The sequence below is a fragment of the Archocentrus centrarchus genome, chromosome 5 (assembly GCF_007364275.1).
Source record: "Archocentrus centrarchus isolate MPI-CPG fArcCen1 chromosome 5, fArcCen1, whole genome shotgun sequence".
In the NCBI taxonomy this organism is placed as follows: domain Eukaryota; kingdom Metazoa; phylum Chordata; class Actinopteri; order Cichliformes; family Cichlidae; genus Archocentrus; species Archocentrus centrarchus.
This window is the reverse complement of record NC_044350.1, coordinates 22,406,383-22,432,409: the sequence shown is the minus strand read 5'-3', so window position 1 is coordinate 22,432,409 and position 26,027 is coordinate 22,406,383. Positions and strand designations below refer to the sequence as shown.

Here is a 26,027-nt window from a genome sequence, read left to right as displayed (position 1 = left end):
ACAACAGTACAATGGATGGATGCGCAGGTGATGGATGCTGATTTTTTCTTCATTTTATAATTTTGAACTCAACTTTGTTCTGGTGTGTTCATAAAGCGCTAGACCTTGTTTAAGAAAACTGACCTTTGATGTGCTCATGTGGTGCAATAGGCTTATAGAAAAGTAGCCTTTGATGTTGTAAAATAACTTTAAATAAACCTTAAATGAGTCATTTTGTATTGTATTTGTCTAGCTTTTATAAAGCGTTACAGTTTCTGAGATCAAAATATTCTGTTTTACTTGAATAATCAATGGCACAATTTACCCCAGTGCATTATCTCCAAATGCACAACTTACCCCGCACCAGGGGCAAGTTGTGCCACAAGACCACTTTTTTCAGAAAGCTGTATTTCTTAAATACCATATTTCAGATCCAAAGTGATTGTTCCCAGGGATGCACCACATTCTGAAATATATATATATATTTTAGTTGGAAGCATTACTATCATGGTCTTGCTTTAAAGTAACTTTAAGTAAAAACTGGCACAACTCACCCCACTCTCCCCTACTTACCCGATCAAGGAGGAAGGAACCCAGCAGGAGTCTCAGTACTTGACTGTGGCACCAGGAAAAAGGTATGATCTTCCCTCAACTTAATAGAATTAAACAAAAAAGTCTTAACAAGAACCCAAACAAGAATCCAAACTCCAGCGCAACTCAAAATGCAACTCGTGACACTTATGAAATATAGTTAGAATAAAGAGAAACAAATTTCAAACCACAAACAAATGTCAGGAAATTACCCTAGATAGATCAAAACCCCAAGCACAGAATAACACAAATACACAATGTGCAAAGTGAGTCTTTGATTTGAGCTACATGCTAATTAAATGCAGCATGGTGGCGTAGTGGTTAGCACTGCTGCCTCACAGTTAGAATACCATCTGGAAGGCCTGGGTTCGATTCCACCTTGGCCCAGGCCTCTCCCTCTCTCTGTGTGGAGTTTGCATGTTCTCCCCGTGCTTGCGTGGGTTTCCTCCGGGTACTCCGGTTTCCTCCCACATTCCAAAGACATGCACTTACTGGGGTTAGGTTAATTGGCTAATCTAAATTGACCATAGGTGTGAATGAGAGCATGAATGTGAGTGTGAAAGGTCGTCTGTCCCTCTGTGTTGGCCCTGCAACAGGCTGGCGACCTGTTCAAGGTGTACCCTGCCTCTCACCCTATGACAGCTGGGATAGGCTCCAGCCCCCCCGCGACCCTTAACAGGATGTGCGGAAGCGAATGGATGGATGGACTAATTAAATACATTTCTTAGCCATGTGAAAACCATTACAGTATAGACTATATCATTAGATCCACACATATGATATTCCAACTTTTAAAATCTTTTTAATATGAATAAAAAAAAAGATTAATCATGTCAAAAGGGTCATGTCGGCTCATACCACACATATAAATTTGTTTTGTTTTGTTTATGATTTGCTCTTACCAAAGTTTCAGGTTTGGGTGGCCAGGAGAGGGATTTGTATAAAACAATCATTCAAGATACACTGACATATGAGTACAGTGATGTCATTGCTGTGGCTTCAGTCTCCTGTTTATTAGAGTCATGGCTTCACAATTAATTCTACTGGAGTTGTGCTGTTTGCTTGGGTATATAATAAGCATGGTTTCTGAATTGCTCTGCAATCATGTAACACATCTGGCACATAACATATGGAAAGAGTGCATTGTGTATACTTGCAGATTTTTTTTTTCACAACAGCATGAACTGAATTAAACATAATGTACTGTGAGATGGTTTGTTTGGATGGATGTTTGTGGTTTATCTTATTATTGAGTCACTGACCAAGTTTGGGTTTAATCTTTTAACTGGTAAACATTTATTGCATTAATACTTGCAGTGTGAACTGCAATAGCACAGTAGTGTACAATACGTTCTACACTACTGTACTTGCATTGTATGTATTTGCAGTGTATTGGCATTTTAAATATATTAAGTACAGTCAGTAATTTTTTTAGGTTATTTAATAGAAAAAAGATATTGATTGTATATATATATATATATATATATATATATATATATATATACACACAACCATTTAAAAGACCTCATTTGTACGTGCGCTTATTTCTAGGTTTATGCAAATATTATGGGAGGAAATATCTCAACTTGCTTTTGTGAATGATCAACACTGCATGCAAATAAACATGCAAAACCAACAGTGAGGTGAATGCAAAGCATGATATTGAAAACAGACAATAAATAGCTCTTAATATAAAAATATATAAAGTTTTCTCCATATATATGTTACCCCTGGGTTATGTTCTAAACAGCTTCATGGCATTGTTAAGCTGACGATACACAACTGTACAACCTCTCTTGCCTCAGTGAATGTTTCACTCTTATTACAAATTGGATGTCTTCAATTTTCCTTAATTTCAATGGCCCTCTAAGGAGGTCAGTCATTACACTGGTCCCCTCGCCACCAAATCATCTATTAAGAATCTTATTTTCTGTGAGTAGAAGAATACTGAACAAAAAGCAAGTCATGTAGCTGATTTAAACACAAAATCTCCCAAATATACCATAATCCAAAGAGCAAGGCATGATCAAGAAACACATGGAAGGAAGCTCAACAGATACTGCGACAAAGGGCACAAGGATGACTGCAGTATATACAGGCACAGCAAGCTGATGTGGGATAAGGGACAGCTGCAAAAATGAGACACAGGAGAAGACAATGAGGAGACTGAAAGGAAGCAAAACTCATCCAAAAAGCCACCAGCTGTCAAAGGAAAACAGGAAACAGCCAAAACAACACCAAACTAAACATGGCGATAAGAAGTCTTTCCCTAAACATGAAGACAGAGATGAGGGGATATTTTAATGAAATCCAAACAAGAATCAAAATCTTAACTGATCAATAATCAAAAACTTAAAGTACTAGAACAACAGTGAGAGTAAACTGAAAACTCTTAACAAGAACCCCAAAAATCCAAAGGAACTCAAAACTCAGAGACCCAAGCCAGGGATCATTACACTCGTGATGGGTAGTTAGACCAAATGCAAACAAATATCAAATCACAAACAAATGCCATGAAAATACCCCAGAAAGATAAACATCACCGATCACAGAAGTTCATACCACACCTGTAAATTTGTTTTGTTTTGTTTATGATTTGCTCTTCCTGAAATGTTGGGTTTGGATGGCCAGGAGAGGAAGGGCATTAGGTCTTACAGGTGAATTTGCATGAAGCAACTTCTCATGATGTGCTGATATACAAGTACACTGATGTTGCTGCTGTGGCTTCAGTCTCCAGCTTACTGGCGTCATGGCTTCTCAATTTATGCTGCTGGCTCTGTGCTGTTTGTTTAGGCTGAGCTGCAGTGAAAGTTTCCCTGAATGGTTCAGCAACATTTCTACCAACCTGTTCAGTTCACCAGGGGACATTGTGCTCGGAGGGCTCTTTCCCATTAACGACCTCACCAGCAACCTCAGTGAGATAACAGAGCCCAACCAAATAAGGTGTATAAGGTAAGGATGGTTAAGAAAGACTTTTTTAAAAAGTAATCTGAGATTCTAAATCAGTGTGTGTGCTGACACTTAAACGTTTTTTTCTTCTTGCGACTGAACAGTTTAAATGAGCATGGACTGGGACGCTCTATAGCAATGAAGTATGCGGTGGAAGAAATCAATGGAAACCGGACTCTCCTCCCTGGCATCAATTTAGGTTATGAAATCTATGACACATGCACACAATCTTCAGTTATCATAAAACCTACTCTGTCCTTTCTCACTGGAAAATCCAACAAAGCACTATCTGTGCAGTGTAATTACACTGACTATGAGACCAATATGGCTGCAGTGATTGGTCCTTCTGGCTCAGAAATGGTGTCAGTCACTGGAAAACTTCTGGGATTCTTCCTGATGCCACAGGTTTGGTTACACATACATCTTACAATTTTCAGCATATTTTCTCACATATTTGAGACAATGTGCAATAAATATTTTAATTGTAAAAGGTAAATCTTCAACGTGAAACCAGGTATTTGTGTTAGATTGTATCACAGAAAATTAACTTGTCCTTTTATTATTGCCTGTTGTTGAGTTAATTAGTTAACTTTTTTTTTAAACCCTAGTAGATATATTAGGTCTTATATGTCAACAGTAAGTAACGGTGAGTAACACCAATTTTCTGTTTTTAATTTTCTCACCAGGTTAGCTATGGGGCCACCAGCGACAAATTCAGCGATAATCTTCTCTACCCATCGTTCTTTCGTACGGTGCCCAGTGACAAATGGCAAGTGGATGCTATCATAAAGCTGATCCAGGAATTTGGGTGGAACTGGGTGGCAATTGTAGGCAGTGACGAGGAGTATGGGCAACAAGGTGTGCAGATGTTAACCAAATCAGCAGAAAATATGTCTATTTGTGTGGCCTATCAGGGCCTGATTCCTGTGTATGGTGACTCCAGCCTGGCAGTCAAAACCATCATTAGCAATATCCAAGAGACCAAGGTCAAAGTGGTGGTGGTGTTTACACTCTCAGAGCCAGCTGTGGCCTTTTTTAAAGAGGTCAGTGAAGCAGAGATTTAAGAAACTGAGAAATGTATTACTTTCAGTGGACAGTTTTTGTTCAGTACCAGTCAACCAATCCAATTTATTCCAGGTTATCAACAGTAATTTAACAGCTGTGTGGATTGGCAGCACAAGTTGGGCCATCAACAGTCAAGTGACTTCTCTGCACAGTATCGAAACAGTTGGTACAATCATTGGCTTCCTTGACCACACAGAAACCCTCGGTCTGTTCACCAATTATGCAAAGGAGCTCTTCAAGAAACTCAGTTATGAGAGGGCAAACACATCCACTCCAACCGCAGCATCCAATCCTGGAGATTCTAACAGTCGCTGCCCACAGTGCTGGAACTTGTCACTAAATAACATCAGCCTAGTGGAAGAACCTGCAGTGCAGAAATCAGTTTTCAGTGTGTATGCTGCCGTCTATAGTATAGCACAGGCACTTCATAACCTGCTGGAGTGCAATTCAACTGCCTGTAAGCGGGGATCCAGGAGCAAAATCTATCCCTGGAAGGTGATTTTATTTATTTTTTATTTTTTTCACTTTTTATTTTATTGCAATATACAGTTTGGTATTTAATTTGTTAGACAAAGACACTATTTTTTATTTTTTCTTCTGTGCTCAACTGAAATGGATTTTAAATCAAACAATCAAGATATAACTGAAGTGTAGACTTGCCAACTTTTATTCAGGGAGTTTCATAAAGAAATTTTCCTCACTCATTTAGAAATTAGATTAAATCCTAAACAGTTCCTTTTAATACACAGTTGCCTATTTTCAGAGGATCAAAAGTAATTTAAAAAAATTTTTAAAAGATTGCTTTTAATACTTGGATGAAAATCCAATGACTGCATCAAGTTCAGAACCCATGGACATCACTTGACATGCTTTGCTAGACCTTTACAGCTACAGTTGCTGCTTGTTTGTGCGTTTTTTGGGGGCTTCAGTTTTATACATATTGCATTGAATACAGTCTAATACCTTTTCATTTCCAGTGAATGCCATTCTTCAACCTAAAAACTAATTTTAAAAAAAATCAAATTAAACTTGGCTAGTTTTTACACATTTTGTTTAAATTCGCTCATTTGAGCGAGTATTGGCTTATGTTATTAGACTACAAAATTCTGTCAAGTTTTTTTTGAGACACCCTGTATTTCTTTGTCTTGAGCGGAGCTGTTTTTGCACTATGCTTTGGCTCATTCTCCATTTACTCTGTTCAGTCTGTTTTGTAGCATTTTGCTCAATCTGAGCAATAATATAATAGTGACCCGATTCCACTGGCAGCCGTGGAAACTGTAACATTGCCTCTGCCATGTTTGACAGATAATGGGATATGCTTAGAATCATCGCCTTCTCTTTCTCTCCTTATTCTCTTCTTCTCTTCTCATCATTCTTTTAGATGTTTTTCTGGTGAAGTCTAATTTTGCTTTCTTGTTCTTGAGTAAACCAGTGGTTTGCACTGTGTTCTCAACCCTCTGTATTTCTATTCATGAAAATTACAGTTAAGAGCTCTAAAATGCAAATTCAACATTTTGAAAGAATATCACATCTTCATTTGTCATGGGACATAAAGGGAACAGGTCTCACTTCACCATAAAACTATTTGTCAGTCAGTTTTTCAGTTTTTTTTTTTGTTTGTTTTTTTGAGCCTCTATATGTGGGGAACTATGCATAAACATGGGTGTAATTCACAAGCTGCTAAAGCTGCTAAAAAAATTGTCTAAAACCCTTTGAATTAAACCTGAAATTTTGCACTTCATTGATTGATTGATTGATTGAAGGTTCATGTGGTGTACAGAGGCAACACTATGAAAATTGTGTCTTTGTCTGACAAATGATGAACCTAGGTGTAGGTGACTGCACACAATTTGCAATCAAGCTTATCAAAAATAACAATAATGAATTTAATTTTCCAGCTGTTGGAGGTTTTAAGGAACACATCTATTAAGATAAATGCTACAAAAATAGAATTTGACAAAGATGGAAACCCAAACATAGGATATGTAATGATTCAGTGGGACTGGACAAACTCATCTAAAGTGGACTTTAGAATTGTGGGAAACTACACTGAACAAAAACTGTCCCTTGATAAGTCCCTCTTCAAATGGCATACTGCACAGGTAAACTTTGTTATTCAGGAAAAATATTAGAACTTAAATCATTTAGGTTTACAGTGCAATACAGCCTAATCCTGAACATTTTTACCATAACCTTTGCAGGTTCCTGAGTCCACCTGTTCAGCAGAGTGTGGCAAAGGCCAGGTCCACAGAGTCAAAGGCTTCCATTCCTGCTGTTTTGACTGTATTGACTGTTTGCCAGGAACTTACCAGGCAAATCAAGGTAATGTGGTTGTCCACTCCTGCCTCAGATATGTGACCTTGCTTATTTGCATCTTTGTCAAGAGATAAATAAGAAAATTCATGTTATGTTCATGTCTAAATATGATAAAGTGAGCAGGTTAATTTAATATAGCATAAAGACAAGTGAATATAGTGAGGCTTTCTCTGTCCAAATAAAAAAAGAAGAGATAGATATTTGCCAGCACCTCTAAAATTCTGAAAAATGCTAGTTTTAATCTGTGAAAAAAAATGAGATGGCATTTGATAGTTGTACAGGGATTATGTGTGAACCTTTTTGTGCAGATGGGTCACTGAAAGTCACTGCATGCAGGCCACAACTCACTAAATACAAAGTCCCTCTGAAAACCCTGAATTAGTGTTTGGGCTGCCAGTCCAGCAAACAACAAGCAATGTGCTTACCAGACAGACAGCTGTTTCTCCTCAGTATTTATGCTAAATTAACTGCCTGTAACTCCAGATTTAATACACAAACAAGACAGGTCTATGATTTTCTTACCTACTTCTCTGCAAGACAGCATGAAGGTGAGGTTTCCAGATTCAATAACAAACATACATACCAAACAGCCATGGTTTGATCTGATTTTAAATGGTATGTTTTTGGGTTTTTTTAACCACACCAATTTGTTATGCTTTCTCATTCACAGATGGCATCCGGTGTACTGAGTGTCCTGACCGTCAATGGTCCCAGCAGCGCAGTACGAACTGCACTGACCCCATCTTTAAGTTTTTCACCTGGAACAGCCAGGATGCTGTGATAATGATACTGGTTGGTGTGCTGTTGCTGTTGTGTCAGGGTTTGGTGGGTGTAGTATTCCTGATGCACCGAGGAACCCCCCTGGTAATGGCCTCAGGGGGCACCGTGAGTTTTGTGGCCCTGCTCGGCCTGATGGGAGCCTGTCTCAGTCTGCTGCTCTTCCTGGGGGAGCCAGGGAATGTGATTTGTCGTCTTCAGCTGCCCTTCACTTCCATTTTCCAAACGATCACCCTCTCCATTATCCTGTCCATTTCACTGCAGGTGAGAAAAGATTGGTAAAATACTGCCCCTTAATGGCAGTGTGAAGAAATTACAGAATCGGCTATACTGAAAGAAAATAGTTTGAACTTTCCAAGCACTGGCAGAATATAAAGCTGATAGAAAGGGTGAAGTGTTTATATTGTATGTCTTCGCTCAGCTTTCCTGCCTTGACTAAGTTTGTTTTTGAAAAATTCTCTTTAATCTGTTTCTTATTTATAACCCATTCTTATAGAGATGACATATTTTACACAACTGCATTTTGTGAAAATGCAGCAACTTGTAACTTGGCAAGATGGGGCAAATGTTCAGTATTACAGTATTTAGATATAAAATTTGAACATCCTTGCTTTCCTTGCTGGTATTACTATTAGTAATACTAATATTTAAAATAATGTGCAAAAGTATTTAGATACCCCTCATTTTCTAATATTTTGCTTCAAAAGAGCCACACTTTCAAGTAATTTTTTTTTGAGCAGTAATATTCCAAGCCTTCTGGAGGTTTTTCAGAGTTTTTCTTTGGGCATTGACTGCTTTTTCACTGATTTTTAGTCCAGCCCTTGTACCTGACCATTTTCAGAAAAACACTTTTTTTGTTGGTTGAGCCACTTAACACTGACCTATGACTCATTCAAGCATAAAAACAGCACCTAACTGAAGGAATGGACCAGTGTCGTCTCTCCACTAACAAACACCTTAGCAAATAAATTATTTTTAAATGGTATCTTAAGGCATGAATCTTGAATCTATGAAATATGCAAAAGATAACATAGTTTGAGAGTCATAATATAGTAATTTTGCACAAGCAAGGTGATTCCCAGACAGCTATCAGTCAAAAACATGGAATATCTCAGCATGGTGTGCAGGGTGTTCTAAAAAAAATTGAGGAAACTCGACAAGTGGAAGGCAAAAGAATGTTTTTTAAAAATCATAAGAATTAAGAAAAAAATCCAGCAAAGACCTGACAGGACCTGAGAGATGCAGCTTCCCTTTCAGTTTATCAATCTACTGTTTGCTGAAGCCTCATCAAAAATGGTCTCAGTGGAAGAGTGGCTGTCAAGAAGCCAGTGACAACAAGTCTTATGGTTCAAATTGTTGTCAGTATATATAGTGGAGATCAGGAGACAAGTACAACAGTGATTGTGAAGGTTTGTTGTGATTCTAGAAAATTATGGACCCAAATGCAGGACTCGGGAAACAAGAATTAAACTCAAAATTCAGCTTTAGTGCTGTTAACTCAAAGGTATACAGAAAATCTAGAAACATGTACAAAACAGGACCAGGGAATCCAAGTATCAGAAAACTTCAGAGAACACAAGAAGAGGAGACACACAACACTGAGAGATGACACAACAAGGCAAAGGGAAACTCAAACAATGTATATGCATACAAGATAACGAGGAGAGAGGTAACAAGTGAGAACACAGCTGACAAACACTAACATAATGAGACAAGAAGAAAAACTTCACACAAGACAGAGAATGACAATCACCAAAATAAAACAGGAAGAAAGACACAATTGAATTGAATCCTGAGACAAGATTAACTTGATACAACTAAACACAACTAAAAGAAAGACATACAGAGGAGCAGAATTGGAACACAAAAGAGAACTATCTAACAAACCTAAAGTCATAGAAAACTAAGAATAAAAGGCACAAATAACAAAATGATAAAGAACCAACACAAATCATCTGAAGATAACAAAAAGCACAAGACAACACTATTAACAATAAACTATAAATAATGCAGACCTCAAACATCTCGATACCAAATGAATAATAATTCACAGAAAACTCAAAACCCTGGGTCCAAGACCCTGTGTGAGTGTCTCCAGCCATCTGTAAAATATGGTGGAGGCTTTGTCCTGTTTTGGAGCTTCATTTCAGCCAGTTGTGTTGAGGATCTTGTTAAAATTTACAGAATTATGCACCTGAAAAAGTGCCATCAGATTTTGATCCAACATGCAAGAGCATCTGGTTGGCAACAGCTTCATTTTTCCACAAGACAATGATCCCAAACACAGATTATATTTTATTTCTTCAAAGTCTTTCCATCGAAACCGTGTGTGTGCGCTTGCACAGACAGATGTAAACTGCAACTTGACAGGGTTGTGGAGGCATACAGGTGTGAGGTGATAATTCCAGTTTAGATCTCTCATGAAATTTTAAAAATTGTTTTCATGAAAATTTGAGTGCATAGTGTGCAGATGATTAACTTAACCTGTGAATGACAAAATACGTAATATACTGTATGGCAAAAGTACACTCTGTAATCTTGATTCTAACCTTTCTTTTCAAACAGATACTCTATGTGACAGAGTTCCCAGAGAGGGCTGCCTCTCGCCTGCATATATTAAGAGGCCCAGCGAGCTGGCTGTTTGTGCTGATCTGCTGCTCTGTGCAGGCTGGTCTCTGTGGCTATTTTGTTCGAGAAGAACCTTTGTTGTCTGAATATGTGGCAAATATGTGCACCTTCATGGCAGTGAAGCCCCTTCATCAGTATAACCTAGCCAGGGACATCACCTTTTCCACCCTGATCTACTGTGTCATTTGGGTGATCTTTATTCCAATATACATAGGCCACAACAGACCAAATAACAAGAACAGATCTATTGTCCATGTTTATTTCAGCCTGGCAAGCAACTTTGGCCTGCTGGCAGCTTACTACTTTCCAAAATGTTACTTGCTGTTAAAGAAACCTGACCTGAACACACCAAAGCACTTCTGTACCTTCTTAGAGGGCGTTCCACCAACACAAACTGAGGAGGAACCGCAGCCACAAGCACAGGAAGGACAATAAACAATTAATTTTTTTGCAAAGAAAATCAAAGAATGAAAGAATATTCTCAAAAAACTTGCATTTATTTGCTTTCTACAAGAACAGGAATGGTTGTGTAATTTGTACAATAGGCCAGTAGACTATAAAATGTACTATCACATTAGATTATAATAAGCATTGTTTCTCAATTACTCTGTGACCATATAACATATAACACATAACATGTAAAAGAGTGCATTATATATATTTAGTAGCATGCAGTCTACAACATGTTCACACTTGCAGATGATTTTTTAAAGAAAGAATTATCTTTCAGGAATGTTTTGCTTCTCTTATAGATGATCACAACAGCAGTAACTGAATAAAAATGATGATGTAATTAAACATATTCTACTGTGTAATGTTTTGTTATCTATCTATCTATCTATCTATCTATCTATCTATCTATCTATCTATCTATCTATCTATCTATCTATCTATCTATCTATCTATCTATCTATCTATATGTGTGTGTGTGTGTGTGTGTGTGTGTGTGTGTGTGTGTGTGTGTGTGTGTGTGTGTGTGTGTGTGTGTGTGTGTGTGTGTGTGTGTGTGTGTGTGTGGTGTAGAAATCCACAATTAGAAATACAACTTGTATTTGGCTTTTAAATAGGTTTACTGTAAAGTAAGCCATAAGAAAAATTGTTGAAGGTTCTCTCTCTGGAAATAACATACATTACATGACTGGAATCTTATTACTGATTCACTGAATAGGTTTCTTTTAACTGCTAAACATGTACTTGTAACCTTACTTTTTGCTTTTTTTTTTTTTTTTTCTTGTTTGCATTAACATTTGCAAGGTGTCAAATGAATGTTGCTGATGACTAAATGTACTAGAATACAAATTTACCAAAAGCTGTAGCTACCTCAGGGGAATCAGAGGGGTAACAAACTGCAACAAAAAGATTCAAGTATGTGAAGCTAGCTAACATTGTATTTCAGTGAATGTAACTTTGGGGTGATTCTTCTGTGTGATAATTTTTGTGTCCCTGGCGTAAATAAGACAGACATAAACACAATTAAATATTTTTATTACTCTTTTGTGACACCAAAAGAAAAAGTACAAAAATTAAATCATAAATTACTCACTATTAATTTAATATACAAAAAGTGGATTTTTGCTTGTGGGTTTTGCAATATTTCCTTTGTCCCAGGGCCAAATTTGGAACATCCAATCTTGCTTGATTTTTATTTAATGATCCGATATTAACTTTATATTAAAATGACACATAATTGTCTATTTTAATTAAATAGGGGGTCATGGTCATTTCCATCAAACTGTGCAAAATGTAAAATCTAGGTGTTTTTCTGTTATGGAAATGACAATGCTGGTGTTATTAATGCGTTTCAGTTGAATTATAGTTGAAGAATTACCCTGTTATGAACGTAAGAAATAATTATTTATTTCATGTGTTCGTTTTTTTTTCTCCACAAATTAATGATTAATTTCTTAATGGTTTATTCATAAATTTATATTTGATAAATTTAGCTCTGTGGTTACTTACTGTATTCTAATACAGTTACTGTAGCGCCATAGACTGCTGCCTGAAAGACTGAGCGCAGGGAGTGCTTAACTCTTAGCAACGGTTACTAACAACTCAGGCTGCTGCTGCTACTAACTGCTGCCGAAGGTCTTGAAGAACTCCCTGGCCTTCAGACTTACAGCTGGTAAGATAACTTGTTATTTGCCATTAACAGCAAAATGCTCTTCAACATAACTTTCGTAGGCTACCTAACCGTATTTACAAAACAGCTGGCAAGAAACACGCTGGTTATTTTTGTGACCTGAGAGCTGGAGGAACAGCAAACTGCAGCAAGGTTTGCTAAGAGACATTTATTGTTCATTGTAAAACTGTTGTAACTGTATCATATAAAAGGGAACAATCACACGAAAAACAGTAAATAACAGTAAATAAATAATTGGGGAACAAAGCAAGGGACTGATGTCTCTGTAGCTTTTTTTTTTTTTTTTAAATAAAGCATCTCAAAACTAGTATTTTAATGACCTCTTCAGACTTGATGCAGACAAGCTTAAGATTCAGTATAAAGATGCTTAATGGCAGCAACTGAAAAATAGTTTTTCACTTATTTGAGCAAATATTCAGCCTTTAAGGTTGAAGGAAGGCAGAATATGAAACTTTAAATGTAATAGTCTGAAGACCATAACCTTTTTCTCTCATACAAAAACAGGGATCTTTTGAAGTCCATTGCAGCAATGCCTCGAGGACGATCGGCAACCAGTGCACGCTCAGACAACAGTGAGGTTGATAACGATAGGGCAGGTAACTTTTGCCGTGTTTGCGTTATTAACTGTCGTATGTCGATTTGCCAGTTGATTGAAACAGGTTTAACATCGCATGCACGCGATATTTTTTTGAGCAGAAAAGATAGCCAAACTTCAGAGACAGTTCAAGATCATGGGAAGAGATCTGCAGGCCTACAAAATACGGGCCCGGGAACAGATCCGCAAACAACAGTGAATAAAAACTACATCTATATCACATAGTTAGCAATCTATGTATTTTTTTTTCACTCCTTTTGAGCAATCACTTGTGTCATGTGGATGAAGGCAGGTGATAGACATGCTGCAGAAGGAGCAGGAGGAGCTGGATCAAAACCTTGGCGCCTGTAAGAGCTTGTTCCACCAACAGCAGGAAAAGAAGGACATCCAGACTCTTCAGGTCCTGCTTGAGCAGACAAAAATGCTAGATGAGGAGCTGGAGAAAGAGAAACAATGTCAACAAGAGCTACAAAAGGAGGTTAATTATGACTTTTCACATTATATGATACATCCCCTGGTATTGTTTCATGTTTAGCATGGTTTATAGCTGCTGTTTTTAGATATCGAGCATGGAGTTGAAACTGGCAGAGCTGAGAAATGGAGAAGTCAGTAGTAGTAACGCACAAAGATCTGCGGTGCGGCGAACCCAAAAGGCCATGCGCACTATGGAAGACAAACTGGACAGAGTGAGTCATGAAGCACATTATGACCAAATACAGAGTACAGACAGAATGCTAAATACCATGTTGAGTGTAATGTAAAATTATATTAAAGTTTGTATGTGTTCTTCGTCAAGGCCTTGACTCGCTTTAATAAGCAGCTGACCAAAAACAGCCGCCTCAGAGAGGAGCTGTATACTCTTCATAATGAGCGTGTTCGTTTCCAGAAACTACACAGCAGGCTTAAAAAGGTCAGAGGTCACATCACATATATGAGCTAGAAACAAGTTTTTTTGTTTGCTTGTTTGTTTGTTTTACCAGTTAGCTTTCTTGTTATTTAGCCGTTACTTAGTCAGGTTTTTACACTTGAATAGCAGGTGAGAACTGAAAACATGTCTCCGCATGAACACCTGTGTTGTAGGAACTGCAGGACGTCCGCGTGAAAATTGGGGAAGTTATCAACCAGACCTTTGCTACTTACAATGAAAGGTGAAATTTGAGATTCAGTTTCTAAATAATGTGAAACAATATCTGCATGTTACGCAGCTCATTCAGTAATTGTGACATGTACATAAGGGTGGAGACTCAGTCCAAAGTGAAAATGATAAGGGAGAAGGCAGTGAAGGACCTTGACCAGTACAATGCTGAGATGAAGGAACTGGAGAGGGTTATTGCACATGAGTCCAGCCTGAAAGCGTTCATGAGCATCAAGTGCAAGAACGCAGGGAGGCAGGAGGACGAGCATGAAATGGGACCCAGACAATGTAAGAGGCAACCAGTGTGTTGTGGTGACTATTGCTGTTATTAATAAGCAAGTAATAACAATGTTGATGATAATATTGGAACTATATCTCTTTAAGCTAATGCTTAACAAAAGTTCAGACAGACTAATACTGTGCAGTACAGTGTCGTATGTGACATGGGAAAAAGCTAGAAAAAGCCCATCCAGTCTACATGTAGCTCAAATGTAAATTTGTAAGTTGTAAGTGTAATTTTAAAGAAAGGCACAAGAAAGCTTGACAGTAGTTTATACTGAGGTAATGTGGGAAAGGGAAGAGTATGGAGGAAATTAAACTGAGAGGAATGTAAATTTTGACCATAAATTATAAAACAACATAGGAATTGGCTTGAACCATAAATATACCCAAAAGAGAAAACCATGAGAAGCCAATTAAGAAGTCATTTTAGGCTTCATTTTTACTCCTAAGTTGGAAACTGTGCACTAGCAACATATGTTACTTAAATATGAATATTTAGAACAACATGTTTCAAATTGTAAAATACACTATATGGGCAAAAGTACTGGGTCACCTACACATTACATCTGTGGAAGCTGCTCAGCCATGGAAATCCATACCATGAAGCTCCCAGTGCACAGTTTTTGTGCCGATGTTAATGCCAGAGGAGGTTTGGAGCTTTGCAGTTACTGAGTCAGCAGAGCGTCGATGAGTTTTACACAATATACCCCACAGCACTTTGTAATTTTACCATGTGTGCCACTTTGTGGTTAAGTTTGAGTGTGGCTGTGGTTCCTAAATGCTTCCAGTGAAACTGTAAAACCACTTAGAATATCTAGGAGAGAAGGAATTTCACAAACTGCCTTGTTGCAGTGGCATCCTATTACAGTACCAGACTCAAATTCAGTGAGCTCTTTGGAACAGCCCATTATTACTCAAATGTTTATAAAGGCACACTGCATGGCTAGGTGCTTGATTTCATACACCTGTGGCAGTGGGACTAAAAACACTTGCATTCAAAAATGAAGAAGTGCAGCCCAGTACATTTTTCCATGTAGTTTATGTTTATATGATATGCTCCATCTCCATTGCTCCAAGTTTAAACTCCGCCAAATCATAGGTGTTAATAGAAAATAATATATTTAAAACAGCATCAACACAGCAGAAAATTCAATAACATAAGCTTTGCTGTTGGCTTAAAAACAGTAAAAATTGGAAAGTACAGTCAGTCTTGCCAGTGTGTCCTTGGATGCTGTAATATAGCACTCAAAGCATCACTCTTGCACTTCTGATTAACTTGTCTCAGCTACTAGCAGCATAACTGTTCAAAATGGGGAAAAAAATCTTTGTAAACTACATGGGGACATTTACAGTGCAAGAGTGTTAAGTACAGATTGTCATTGTTGGTTCATTTGATTAAATGTGGACAGTCAGACTACTGAGGAAAGCGTTCTGTCCACACTAACAGGGTGGGAATGGGTACTGTGTTTCAGTGTCAGAGCCGAAAGAGCTGGGGAGGATGGACTCAGGAGAAGAATCACTGGATGCTTTACAGGAGGTGTTTGAGAAGATTAGGACTGCTACAGGGGAGGACAACCTGGACCTGCTGGTTACCAGGTTCATTCAGGGTAAATCTACCTACACAATCTGAAGATTACATGCTGAGCAGTAAAGCTCAGTATATACAAGATCCTGCTTTGATACTAAGAATAATTAGCCTCAGTGTTAAAGATTAATTTCAGAACCTTTAAATGTGTCTCACTGCTGTGGTGCTGTTTAGGTGAAGACCGGAACTTTGCACTTTTCAATTTTGTTAATGAGCAAACCAATGAGGCCGAGGTACTGAAGGAACAAATTAGCAAGGTGAGTGTGTTTCTCTTGTAAATCTCAAAAATGACATATCCCAGTGCAGTTATGCACGGTGCTTACACTTTTTATGATAAGCAAAAAAAAAAAAAATACAATCGCCAGTGTTCCTTTATCACTGTGGAAGATAACGTTTAGGAGGTGTTAAGAATATCTCCAGATAAAAACAGCATAAAATCAGCACAGCATGGGAAATCACCATCTCCAAATCTGATTATATTACATGATAATGGTGCGAGGTGATAGGAAACAAAAATGTTGTGCCTCATTTTCAGATTAACCCCTTCAGTGCTGAGTGGGCGATGCCCACTTTTGGGAGGCCTGAGCACTGAAGTACCTTTACCCCTTGATTATTTTGAATGTGAAAGATGATCCAGTGGTTTTGACAATTGTAAATGATGGCCCATATGATTTACCACATTTGGAGATGGCGATTTCCCAAACATGCGCTGATCTTATCTGGAGTTACTCTTAAGGTGTGCTGGGTGGGGAGAAGGTTTGTTCATTTATGTCTATAATATATATTGTATATTTATCAGTTTGTGCTGAAATGTGTCTCTCTGCAGTTCAAAAAAGACATGGAGCAGTTTCGGGTTGAAGGTTTCCAGCTGGAACAAGAGCACCAATCTTTGATTCAAGACACTAATGAGCAACTAAAGGAAGCTGAATCTCATGCAGAGGCCTATGAAAACCGAGCCAGCACCATAAGCGAAATCCTGGACGAGCTTGAAACAGGTTTGATTTATTTTACAAATCTATGATATCCAGTTACTGTTCAACTAATTGAAATGTTATAATTCCAAATTGTAAATTCTCATAAATTCATACCCCCTTTAGGCAATTGTAGCCTTTTGTGCAGAAAAGGTCTGATGATAATGCAAAAAAGCATAAAAAGCCTACAGGCAATGAAATAATTCAGTGCACATCAGGAAGACTGTTCAGATGGCTAATGTAGTAATACATATATTTAAATAAAAAAGTTTCAACATGCTGCAGCGTTTTCCTGGATATTTATAATAAACAAGAAAACACTGACAGTTTCATGGTTTGTTTTCTGTCTCACAGGTGTAAACAGGCTCTTCTGTAAAATAGAGTGCGGCCACTCAGTCATAGAAGATGTGCTGGGCTCCTCCACTGGGATCACTGAGAACAACATCATGTCCTACCTTGGCTTACTGGAGCAGAAGACCAATGAGCTTCTCACTGTGCAGGCTTTCCTCAATACTAAAGTAATCAGGCTGGCCTCTTAACATATATTCCTTATGTTGTATTTACAGTGTTTTTTGTTTGTTTGTTTGTTTTCCATTTCTGCCCTGTGGTTTCTATGTTTAAAACTCATACAGGACCTGGAAGAGGACTACAATCCAAAACCTGTGGCCAATTTACTGTTGGGTCAGAATCCACTACTACTTCGGCAGAATGTCAGCAACCAACTTGCAGTCAGCAGGTCAGCCGTTTATCTTTTCATTTTGAAAATTGTGCACCTTCTTCTTCTTTTTCTTCCTCTTCTTCAGCTTCTCCCTTTAGGGAGCAGATCATCTGCCTCCATCTCACCCTGTCCCTCACATCTTCTCTCAGCCAATCCTCTGCATGTCCTCCTTCACTACATCCATGAATCTTCCCTGTGGTCTTCCTCTTTTTCCCCTTGCCTGGCAGCTCTATATTCAGCCATGTGTGTGTGTCTCCCTTGGATCTAGTGTGGTGCGTGATGTAGAAGAGTCCCCAGTTACTGATGAGGATGAACGGCCACTTTCGCAAGGGGAGCTTCGCCAAAGAATAATAAAGTGGGTCAGTGCAGCAAAAAGTCCCAGTTCTACCCCGTCATGATAATTTGGGATTTATGCGCTGTTCATTTTTTTTTAAGATCTGATTTTCTGGAGTTGATTTCCAGGTTCTGGAGAAAGAGAGTTCTGCACAACAGACAGCACAACAGACAGACAGTCTGCAGTTCAGTGGCAGACAGCATTCATCAGAACAGGCAGAAATCTGAAACGCTGACCCGATCAGTCCAATAAAGAAGCGCATTTTAAAAACAGGATCCTTGTCATTTATTGTAATACAGGTCAGTGAAGGATGTTATATCTGATGGAAGCAGCTTGATTGCTGACATAGGCTTTTCTAGTTTGCACGTGTAACATTTCAGAGCCTAATTATGTTGTGTGTTTGTCACCTTTTATGATGAATCATTGGCATGGCCCGCTGTATTATATGTTGCTGTGATTTGTTTAGTTGGAACTAATTAGGTTAGGAGCCATAAAGTCTCTAGTAGCCAGCTGTCCTTTTGATGTGTTACTAGCCATCTGGCTTTGACTATACAATCCGGTTCCAGCACAGCCCTCCCTCACTGGCAGCGCTTTATTACATGATACTTGCTGCCATGCTCAAACAAAAAGGTGGGGGGCAGCAGAACCTTTTGTAATTCTAATTTGCATGCTGAGACCTTGATTTTGTTTCCAATAAGGTGATTTTTAGGAGCTTTTAGGGCTTTACTGTACTCGATGATTTTGAATAGATTTTTTTAAACAGATTAATAATGTTTATTTTCAGATTTTTGCATATATTATTATTATTATTATTATTATCTCTGTAAAAATGGTAACGTTTTAGCGTGTGTAGGTGTAAATGTCTATTCAAAACTTTGTAAACAGCATGTTTTTGTTTTCATCCATGCACACAAGAATTTGCCAATAACTGGATGTTTTTCTCTTAGTTGAAAAAACAAATTAGATAGAAATCAGTAGTTAAAGAAGAGGGCATGTCTAGGAGCTATTTTTAAATAAACTATCAGCTCTGACTTGTCCATTAGCTTTTTCTCTTTGTGCACATCACAACCATTTAACATCAGTCCCTATTTCCACTGTTTGGAAGGAAGGGATCCCAGTTACATTAACATATTATTTTCTTGCCAGCCAGTAATATCAGCAGCATCTAAAGCACCAGAGCGGCTTGTTATGAGTGCAGATAAAAAAAAAAAAAAATCTTTTTGATCATCAGGATTATGAAATGTCATCCAAACATCCTGCATCAAGTCTATGGGGGCAAATATGGCACTCGCTACGGAGAGCAACTTCCTCCAGCAGAAAAGAGCAAACCAGGATGGGGTGTTTATTTAAAGAAACATATTTTAACTCAGTGAAACAATTAACAAAGCATTTTGCTATATTTAGGTTTTAAAGGTCACACTGATGCCACTGTGCTTTTTTTACTTCACGGGCTGAACAAGGGAAGGGTGGTAACTAAAGAAAAGTACCTGTACAAACAAGAAGAAGACACAATCAGGTCATTATGCTAATTAGCATGAGTTTTTGTTGTTTTTTGTTTTTAAATTAGCCTCTCAGCTAAACTATTCTTTTCTAGTGTAATTTGACAGTAGCGATTTGGGGAAGTGAAACTGCTACTCTGTAAACATTAATGACTGATCGACCAATGACTTGGTTTGCTCAGGATAATCCCCCCCTAGTGTAGTCTCAACTGTGCAGCTATGAAAACAGATTATCAGAGATAAAAGGGTGCTGTGGCAAAGCAGAGGAGTGGTGGGAGATGAGATGGAGCAGGCTGCTTTCTTTGACATTCAACTCTCACTTAGCCCCCTCCACTGCCAGCAAATTCTCTGTGCACACGGCTCTCTGCATTGCCATAGAAACCTTCCTTTTAATCACAACAGAAACCTCATTTCCTGCTCCTGACAAAGAGTCCTCATTGCCTGCAGAGACCGCCCTGCATCAGCCATTTACAAAGCCCACCTCCTTCTACATGGCTCAACCTACCAGCAGCGGCAGCCCTCTCTTTTTTAAAACCCCTCCTCTCTTTATAAGCACATTTTCCACTTTTTCTTCTCCTTTAGCTTAACAGCCATTTTATAGGTCTTTTTGTTTCTTATCATCTCTTGTTGTTTGCAGCTCAGTTTTTTTTCTTACTTTTTTTGCACACTTTAGGTCAGGTGGGATTATTTTATTCAATTCAACTCATTCAGTTGAATTCAAAAATCTGTTCCTAGAAACACCTACACAGCCAGCCATGGAAACAAGGACATGCCGGCACATGTACTACGTCTCCAAAGTTGTGTCTGGCAGCTGCATGCTTTTAGGTCTTATGTGTCTGTGGCCCATTTATCTGTTCCTTGTCTGCAACAGCTGATGTCCTCTTATGGCTGTGATTGTGTTTCTCTCGGTTCCGTTTTAAAAACATTGTTTAAAGCAACATGGAATTTTAGTTCTTGTCAAAAGTTTCACCTCATAATAGAGTAACTTTGCAGAAAAAAAAAATCTGCTCTCCTTTCTGTCCTCACACTTGCCCTGGGAGCAAACTATGTTGGAACTACAATGCCTTGTTCCCGCTATGACAAGACTGTTATCTAGACCAGAAAATACTCCTGTACTCTGTCTCCGCGCTGTCCTCCACCTCCTTCTCCTCGCTCTTATTTGTTTATTTGGGAACTTTGCCAGGTATTTCCCCAGTCAGTCAGTCTGCCTGCACCCACAATGCTCCCTCCCCCTTGAAGCACCCTCCTCGCCCTCCCCTCCAACACTCCCTCCCTCCCACCCATGAGGGTTGCTAAGCAACCACCCACCATGAGAGCTGGTGCATTTTCTAGCCAATCAAATTACTGATCATATTTTTCAAAGTGTTGAGGAAGCAAAGATGATATCACCTTTTAAAATAAAGCCCTTCTTCATTCGTGAGGTTCACACGTTGCAGATACACTGCAGCTTCTTCTTACTGCGCATGCATGCCCCTGAGAAGTGAGCCTTTAAAACCTTTTTCAGTGCCGGTCCATCCTCCTGCAAATGCTGGCAGGCCACCGTTGGGTGGCAGCACGGCCAGTTCTCTGCTACCACACAGGCTGTGAGAATTTTTTTACTGCTGTTGCTAAGCAATCCTGATTCTCATGCCTTACCTGTGAAACATTTGTGATTTTTACAGATGTCCCTGACACCATTTTGTCTTTGTTATCACCATTTTGAAACGCATACCTTTTGCCGAACAGCACTTGGACGTGCTGTTCACGTCCGAGATGTTAACCTGATATTATTGCAGTTCAGATCCGTGCAGATAAACCCTGTGTGCTTTCTGGTGACATGGATGAGATACGGGTTCAGGTTAAATATTAGCCTTTGACAGTTTCAGTTGGCCTCATCTCATCATGCAGGAGGCAGGAAATGTGCTCTTGAGTGATTAGGCCCGCCGCTCTCGTCTTCCACTTCACCAGCAGTGGAGAGATCTGTGTACTCTCTGGGCTGACATGTTGTGCAGTTTCTTGTTCCCCTTGTGTACAAACCTCTAAGATGTTACTCTGGCTGTTTTGATGTTTTATACATCATGCAGCTGATCAAGCCTTTTTTTTTTTTTTTTTTGCGTTATCACTGCCTTTTATTACTCTCCAGGTCCCTGCCCCCCCTTTCTTGTCCCCCTGTGTGCAAGTCCCTCATCTCAGCTTTGGTTGCTGTGCAGATGGCTCTTTGTTGGTGCTTCACAATAGGTCTAAGGTCAGTGTGCCTCATGCCATCAACGCACTCAAAACTTCTTCACTCCAGCTGTCTCGTGGCTTTATTTGCAGTTTGTCCAAGCTGATTTTCTATCAAACATCAACATGTAAAACATTAAATTAAGTTCTTTAATAAAGAGAAAGCTATAAAACCACACATGTAGCATGGACATCCCAGCCTGTAAACACGTGAGCCCATATGATCTCATTTGCCATATCTACGCTACACCAAGATCCTCGATATAATCACTGTAATGTTCATCACACTTGATGAATCTTAAATGATGTGTCAGTTTTAGTCATGCTTTGGAGGATCTTTGAGACAAACCAGACACTAGGATACCAGAGCAGCCAGAGAAATAGAAATGCAAATCTACCATCTGCTCTGTGATCCCAAACTACCCCATATTCATCATTCAAGAGCTAATGTAATAGTTACACATAATTTTTACTAGAAACATTTATTTCAAAGGCAACATAATACTTTGCTTTCAGAACAGCAAACCAAGAAAGAGTGGGGCAAGCTCTCACATAAAGATAAGTGCAAATAATACCTTTTAAAAAGGTTTTTTTTTTTAACTGCTAATCTGCTAATCACTCAGAATAAAAAGGAGATTAAGCAGTCCAATCTTTGACATCTTTAGAGTAACACAAGCTATCTATCATGATAATGTGCCGCATTTTATTGGCCAGTGGTTACGCCAGAAATAAAACAAGAGTTTGTGTGAGAAATAGCCGAGTTGTTCAGTGGCACCACAAGGTTGAGCAACAGAGCCACAAGGTCTTGAGGCCAGTGTGAAGCAGGAAAGAGCAGGTAGAGTGAAAGGCGGGAAACTAGAAGGAGGAGGAGCATTGTTTGCAAAGCAGTAGGAATTACTGGAAATTTCCACTTTTCTCTGGCGACAGTTACATGGGTGGTGCTACAGAGGTGAAATAAAAAAGGTAGAAGAGCACAAGTTAAGCTCAAGTGGTGGGCTAAAGGACAGCATGTCTTCCACGCTCCACTTTTAGATATTAAATTTAGGAAACCCAAGGTGCTTTTTTTTTTTTTTTTTTAGATCTTCATATTATACCAGTGTTCTCAGTTGTTTTAACTTTACTTGTAGCACACTTTGCTGTTTTATGCGTAAAATCCTATAACAAACTATGTTTGATTTTCTTTTTCTTTTTTTTCTTTTTTGTTTACATCCATCTGATGTAACTAGACGGTTGCATTCTCTGTTATAATGCTTGTTCTGTCATGCATCCTTTCTGTGCAGTACTGCACTGTAAGAAAATGTGTCAGCATGTCCTGCTGCTTCTACCCTGGAATTATCATTTCTTGAAAATGGTTCATATGTTCAGTTTGTGATAATTATTTGGTAAGGAAAGCAACAGGAAACCCTGGAACATTACACAGCAAATACAGACAGTCCACAGACAGTTGGCTTACATGAAGAGTTCCTGATAAACAGAATACAGTGTCCTTGCCTTTGTACCATTATTACAGTACATTTGCACATCATATCAGTCAACTGACCATACATTTGTTCACTTATTGATTTTTTGAGTGCTTTTAGGAGTCAGATGCACACCATAACCATTACAGTACCCCAGGTGATCTTTTTTTTTGCCCATCAGCTTTCTTAGGCACGTTCACCAGCCATGCTAACTGGGAGATGTAGTTCTCTGCTCCTGTTTACTTTGGCCAGGCCATGTACACAAGAAAACTAGCTGGTTAGGTTTGGAAAAAGATCATGTTTTGGTTTACAGTTCACTCTTTTAACAATAGTAACCACCTCTTATAGAACTTATTTTACCCAAAGCTCTGATCACAGTCTTTCCTAATCTCATTCATTAGTAATGAGACTCTGAAACATTTAATACTCTCTGGGGTGGTTGTTTTCCCCTTTTCCCCTCACCTGGATTGGATAAGACACCTTTTACGGAAAAAAAAAATCTTAGCCTCAGTTTAGGAGAACCTAATTCTTATTCCATTTGGCTCACACCTTTTCATCAGATAAGTCAATTGTAACCTGAAATGTTTTTTCTGCTAACAGAACATGATTGCATTTTTATATCATAATCACCACAAACAAGGAAGAAGATATTCATTATCTGAGCTATGTTAAATTAATGACAATCACTGCTTGAGAGTACACGAGTACACAGAGCAAAAGAAAAAACTCTATGTCTGCCTTTTTTTAAATCCTTGAAGTCTTGACTGACTAATGCAACAGTAAAAAGATGCATCAAACCACAGCAACTCTGTGAAGATCCAGCTAAAGCTTTGGCTTTATCCTTGTCCCGGGCTTTTAGATTATTATTCTATAATTTGAACAAACTGATTTTAACCTCTTTTTTTTCCATATGTTTAAGATATTTATTAACACATACTGCACTGGATGTTAAGATATTGCTTATCGGAAGCTCTGTGGTTTGATTCCTGGCTCCTTCGATCTGCATGTCGACGTGTCCTTGAGCAAAGCACTGAACCCTGAGTTTCCTCTGATGCATCTGTGTGAGTGTGTGAATGTTAAAAGGCGCTTGTATGAATTGAGTAGAAAAATACTATGTAAGTACCAGTCCATAAATGAATCCTTTTTTTAATATATATATATATATATATATATATATATATATATATATATACTTTACAAATGGTCCTGATATGGCCACAGATTAATTCTACAACAATCACTGATTTTTAGGAATATAGTATCCTCCAAGAATTTGCATCATAGTTAAAATAAAGTTCAGAAGAATGTTTTTCTTCTTGCCTAAAAGCAATATTAATGTTTTCTTAAAAATAGATCAGAATTATTTTTACTGCACAACTTGTTATCCATGAGTAGAAAGGGTGAATGGGAAGGATACACTTTTGTCAATCTAGGGTCCAAATGTTATCATACAGGTTACACTCCTGCAACTGTGGCTTAGACAGTAGCTACTTTAGAAGGATCCCTGCAGTCTTTATTGGAAAATACAGAATGAAGTTTTTCCACCACATCCCTAGTCATGGTGTGGTGACTTGTGTGCTTCAATAACCCAGACAGCTATGCCAGAGGGAGCATTATCCCCTGGTAGAGACACCTATGCTGGACAGGTGAAAGGCTACAGAGGAGGGGAAGTGGTCCAGGCAAATTTGGACGAGCTCTCCCTGAGGCTAAGGGGTTGAGGCAGGGTCAGCACATCTAGACTGGAAAAATACTACTGTTACAGATATCTAAATAGACTTAGCCTCCTCTGTGTCAGAAGCTGCAAGTCTGACCCCCTTTCTGGCATCCAAGGCAGCCACCAAGATTGCCATTTGGAACATGTTATCCAGCGACCAGAGAGGATAACAATGAACAACTGTGGACAAGAACAAACCAGGAACCAACAGCCACACAGATCCCAAGAAGATTGTGGAGGTGGCTTGGCCACACCCACAGGAAGCCCACATCACTTGGCAGGCTTTGACATGGAGTGAGGGAAACATGCAGAGCGGACACCTCTGGAAGAATTTAGAGAAAATCACCCAGAGTTGAGTTTGCTGGAGGGGGGTTGTTGATGGCCTGTGCTCCATTGATGAGAGACAGCATGAGTTTCCAGAGCTCTTTTGGCAGAACTACAAGCATATAAGTTGTCATTTTTGTCAACAGTCAGTAATTTTTGTCTTCATTAAAGACCACACTTTCCCACACTCAGATACACTCACTAGGCCCTTGCACCCCAGTGAGAAGTCAACTTCATGTTGTCTCTATATTCTGCAAGACTTGCCTGAGAACTAGAAAACATCAGCCAGGCCATGCAGGATGTGAAACAAAAGAGCTCAGTTTGCCCCCACCAATTTCTCCAATTATTGAGACCCTTCCCCCTCCTGGTCCTGACCTCTGCTCCGTGATGGACCCCACTTTGTTCTTCTCTCAAGTGCTGACATTCCACAAGTCAGGTCGGTCCTTTGTCCACGAGAAATGAACCTGCACTACTTCCCATCTTATATCCTCCACCCCTGGCAGGTAACAGCCTAGCACTCAAGCGAGCGTTTCCATAGGCAGGACTGAACGGGTACAAAATATTTCATTTATTTTCAAACATGAGTCACTGTGAACACAAAGAGGCTTTTATAAAGTATTACTTTCTGTGGTCTCAATAATTTTCAGTGCCATAAAAAGTTTTCCTGTCCCTGTGGAAAGTGTGGTAAACATAGATTATGGCAAATAAGAATGTTATGAAAATCTCTGCATCTCTGTTTTAGTTTTATGCTTGAATGTCCCAT

General features: G+C 38.8%; 2 protein-coding genes across 5 annotated transcripts; both read left to right on the top strand.

The window, feature by feature from the left end:
• Nucleotides 1-3,319: 3,319 nt before the first annotated feature.
• LOC115780839 (taste receptor type 1 member 3-like) lies at nt 3,320-10,740 on the top strand. The gene is made up of 8 exons (XM_030730257.1): nt 3,320-3,522; nt 3,624-3,924; nt 4,206-4,562; nt 4,657-5,079; nt 6,483-6,686; nt 6,786-6,906; nt 7,571-7,941; nt 10,243-10,740. The coding sequence occupies exons 1-8, from the start codon at nt 3,320-3,322 to the stop codon at nt 10,738-10,740; spliced, it is 2,478 nt and encodes an 825-aa protein (XP_030586117.1).
• Nucleotides 10,741-12,342: 1,602 nt separating this feature from the next.
• On the top strand, nt 12,343-18,796 carry odad1 (outer dynein arm docking complex subunit 1). 4 transcript variants are annotated; one of them, XR_004019987.1, is made up of 15 exons: nt 12,343-12,427; nt 12,950-13,041; nt 13,142-13,235; nt 13,329-13,518; nt 13,601-13,726; nt 13,837-13,950; nt 14,121-14,188; nt 14,276-14,463; nt 15,930-16,064; nt 16,217-16,299; nt 16,869-17,037; nt 17,368-17,531; nt 17,646-17,749; nt 17,959-18,090; nt 18,194-18,327. XR_004019987.1 is itself a non-coding variant. In XM_030730129.1 (15 exons), exons 2-15 carry the CDS (start codon nt 12,975-12,977, stop codon nt 18,315-18,317), a joined length of 1,713 nt encoding a protein of 570 aa, XP_030585989.1. In that variant the 5' UTR covers nt 12,343-12,427; nt 12,950-12,974; the 3' UTR covers nt 18,318-18,796. The 4 variants fall into 4 exon arrangements, 3 of the variants coding, with proteins under 3 accessions (XP_030585989.1, XP_030585991.1, XP_030585990.1); XM_030730129.1 differs by having other exon boundaries at nt 18,000-18,086; nt 18,194-18,796; XM_030730131.1 differs by having other exon boundaries at nt 18,000-18,090; nt 18,194-18,796.
• Nucleotides 18,797-26,027: the final 7,231 nt, after the last annotated feature.

Coding starts and splice junctions, on each gene's coding strand:
- LOC115780839 (XM_030730257.1), top strand. CDS start 3,320: ATGGCTTCTCAATTTATGCTGCTGGCTCTGTGCTGTTTGTTTAGGCTG. Junction 3,925..4,205: donor GATTCTTCCTGATGCCACAG/GTTTGGTTACAC, acceptor TTTTCTCACCAG/GTTAGCTATGGGGCCACCAG. Junction 6,907..7,570: donor AACTTACCAGGCAAATCAAG/GTAATGTGGTTG, acceptor TCTCATTCACAG/ATGGCATCCGGTGTACTGAG.
- odad1 (XM_030730129.1), top strand. CDS start 12,975: ATGCCTCGAGGACGATCGGCAACCAGTGCACGCTCAGACAACAGTGAG. Junction 13,042..13,141: donor GGTTGATAACGATAGGGCAG/GTAACTTTTGCC, acceptor TTTTTTGAGCAG/AAAAGATAGCCAAACTTCAG. Junction 14,464..15,929: donor TGAAATGGGACCCAGACAAT/GTAAGAGGCAAC, acceptor ACTGTGTTTCAG/TGTCAGAGCCGAAAGAGCTG.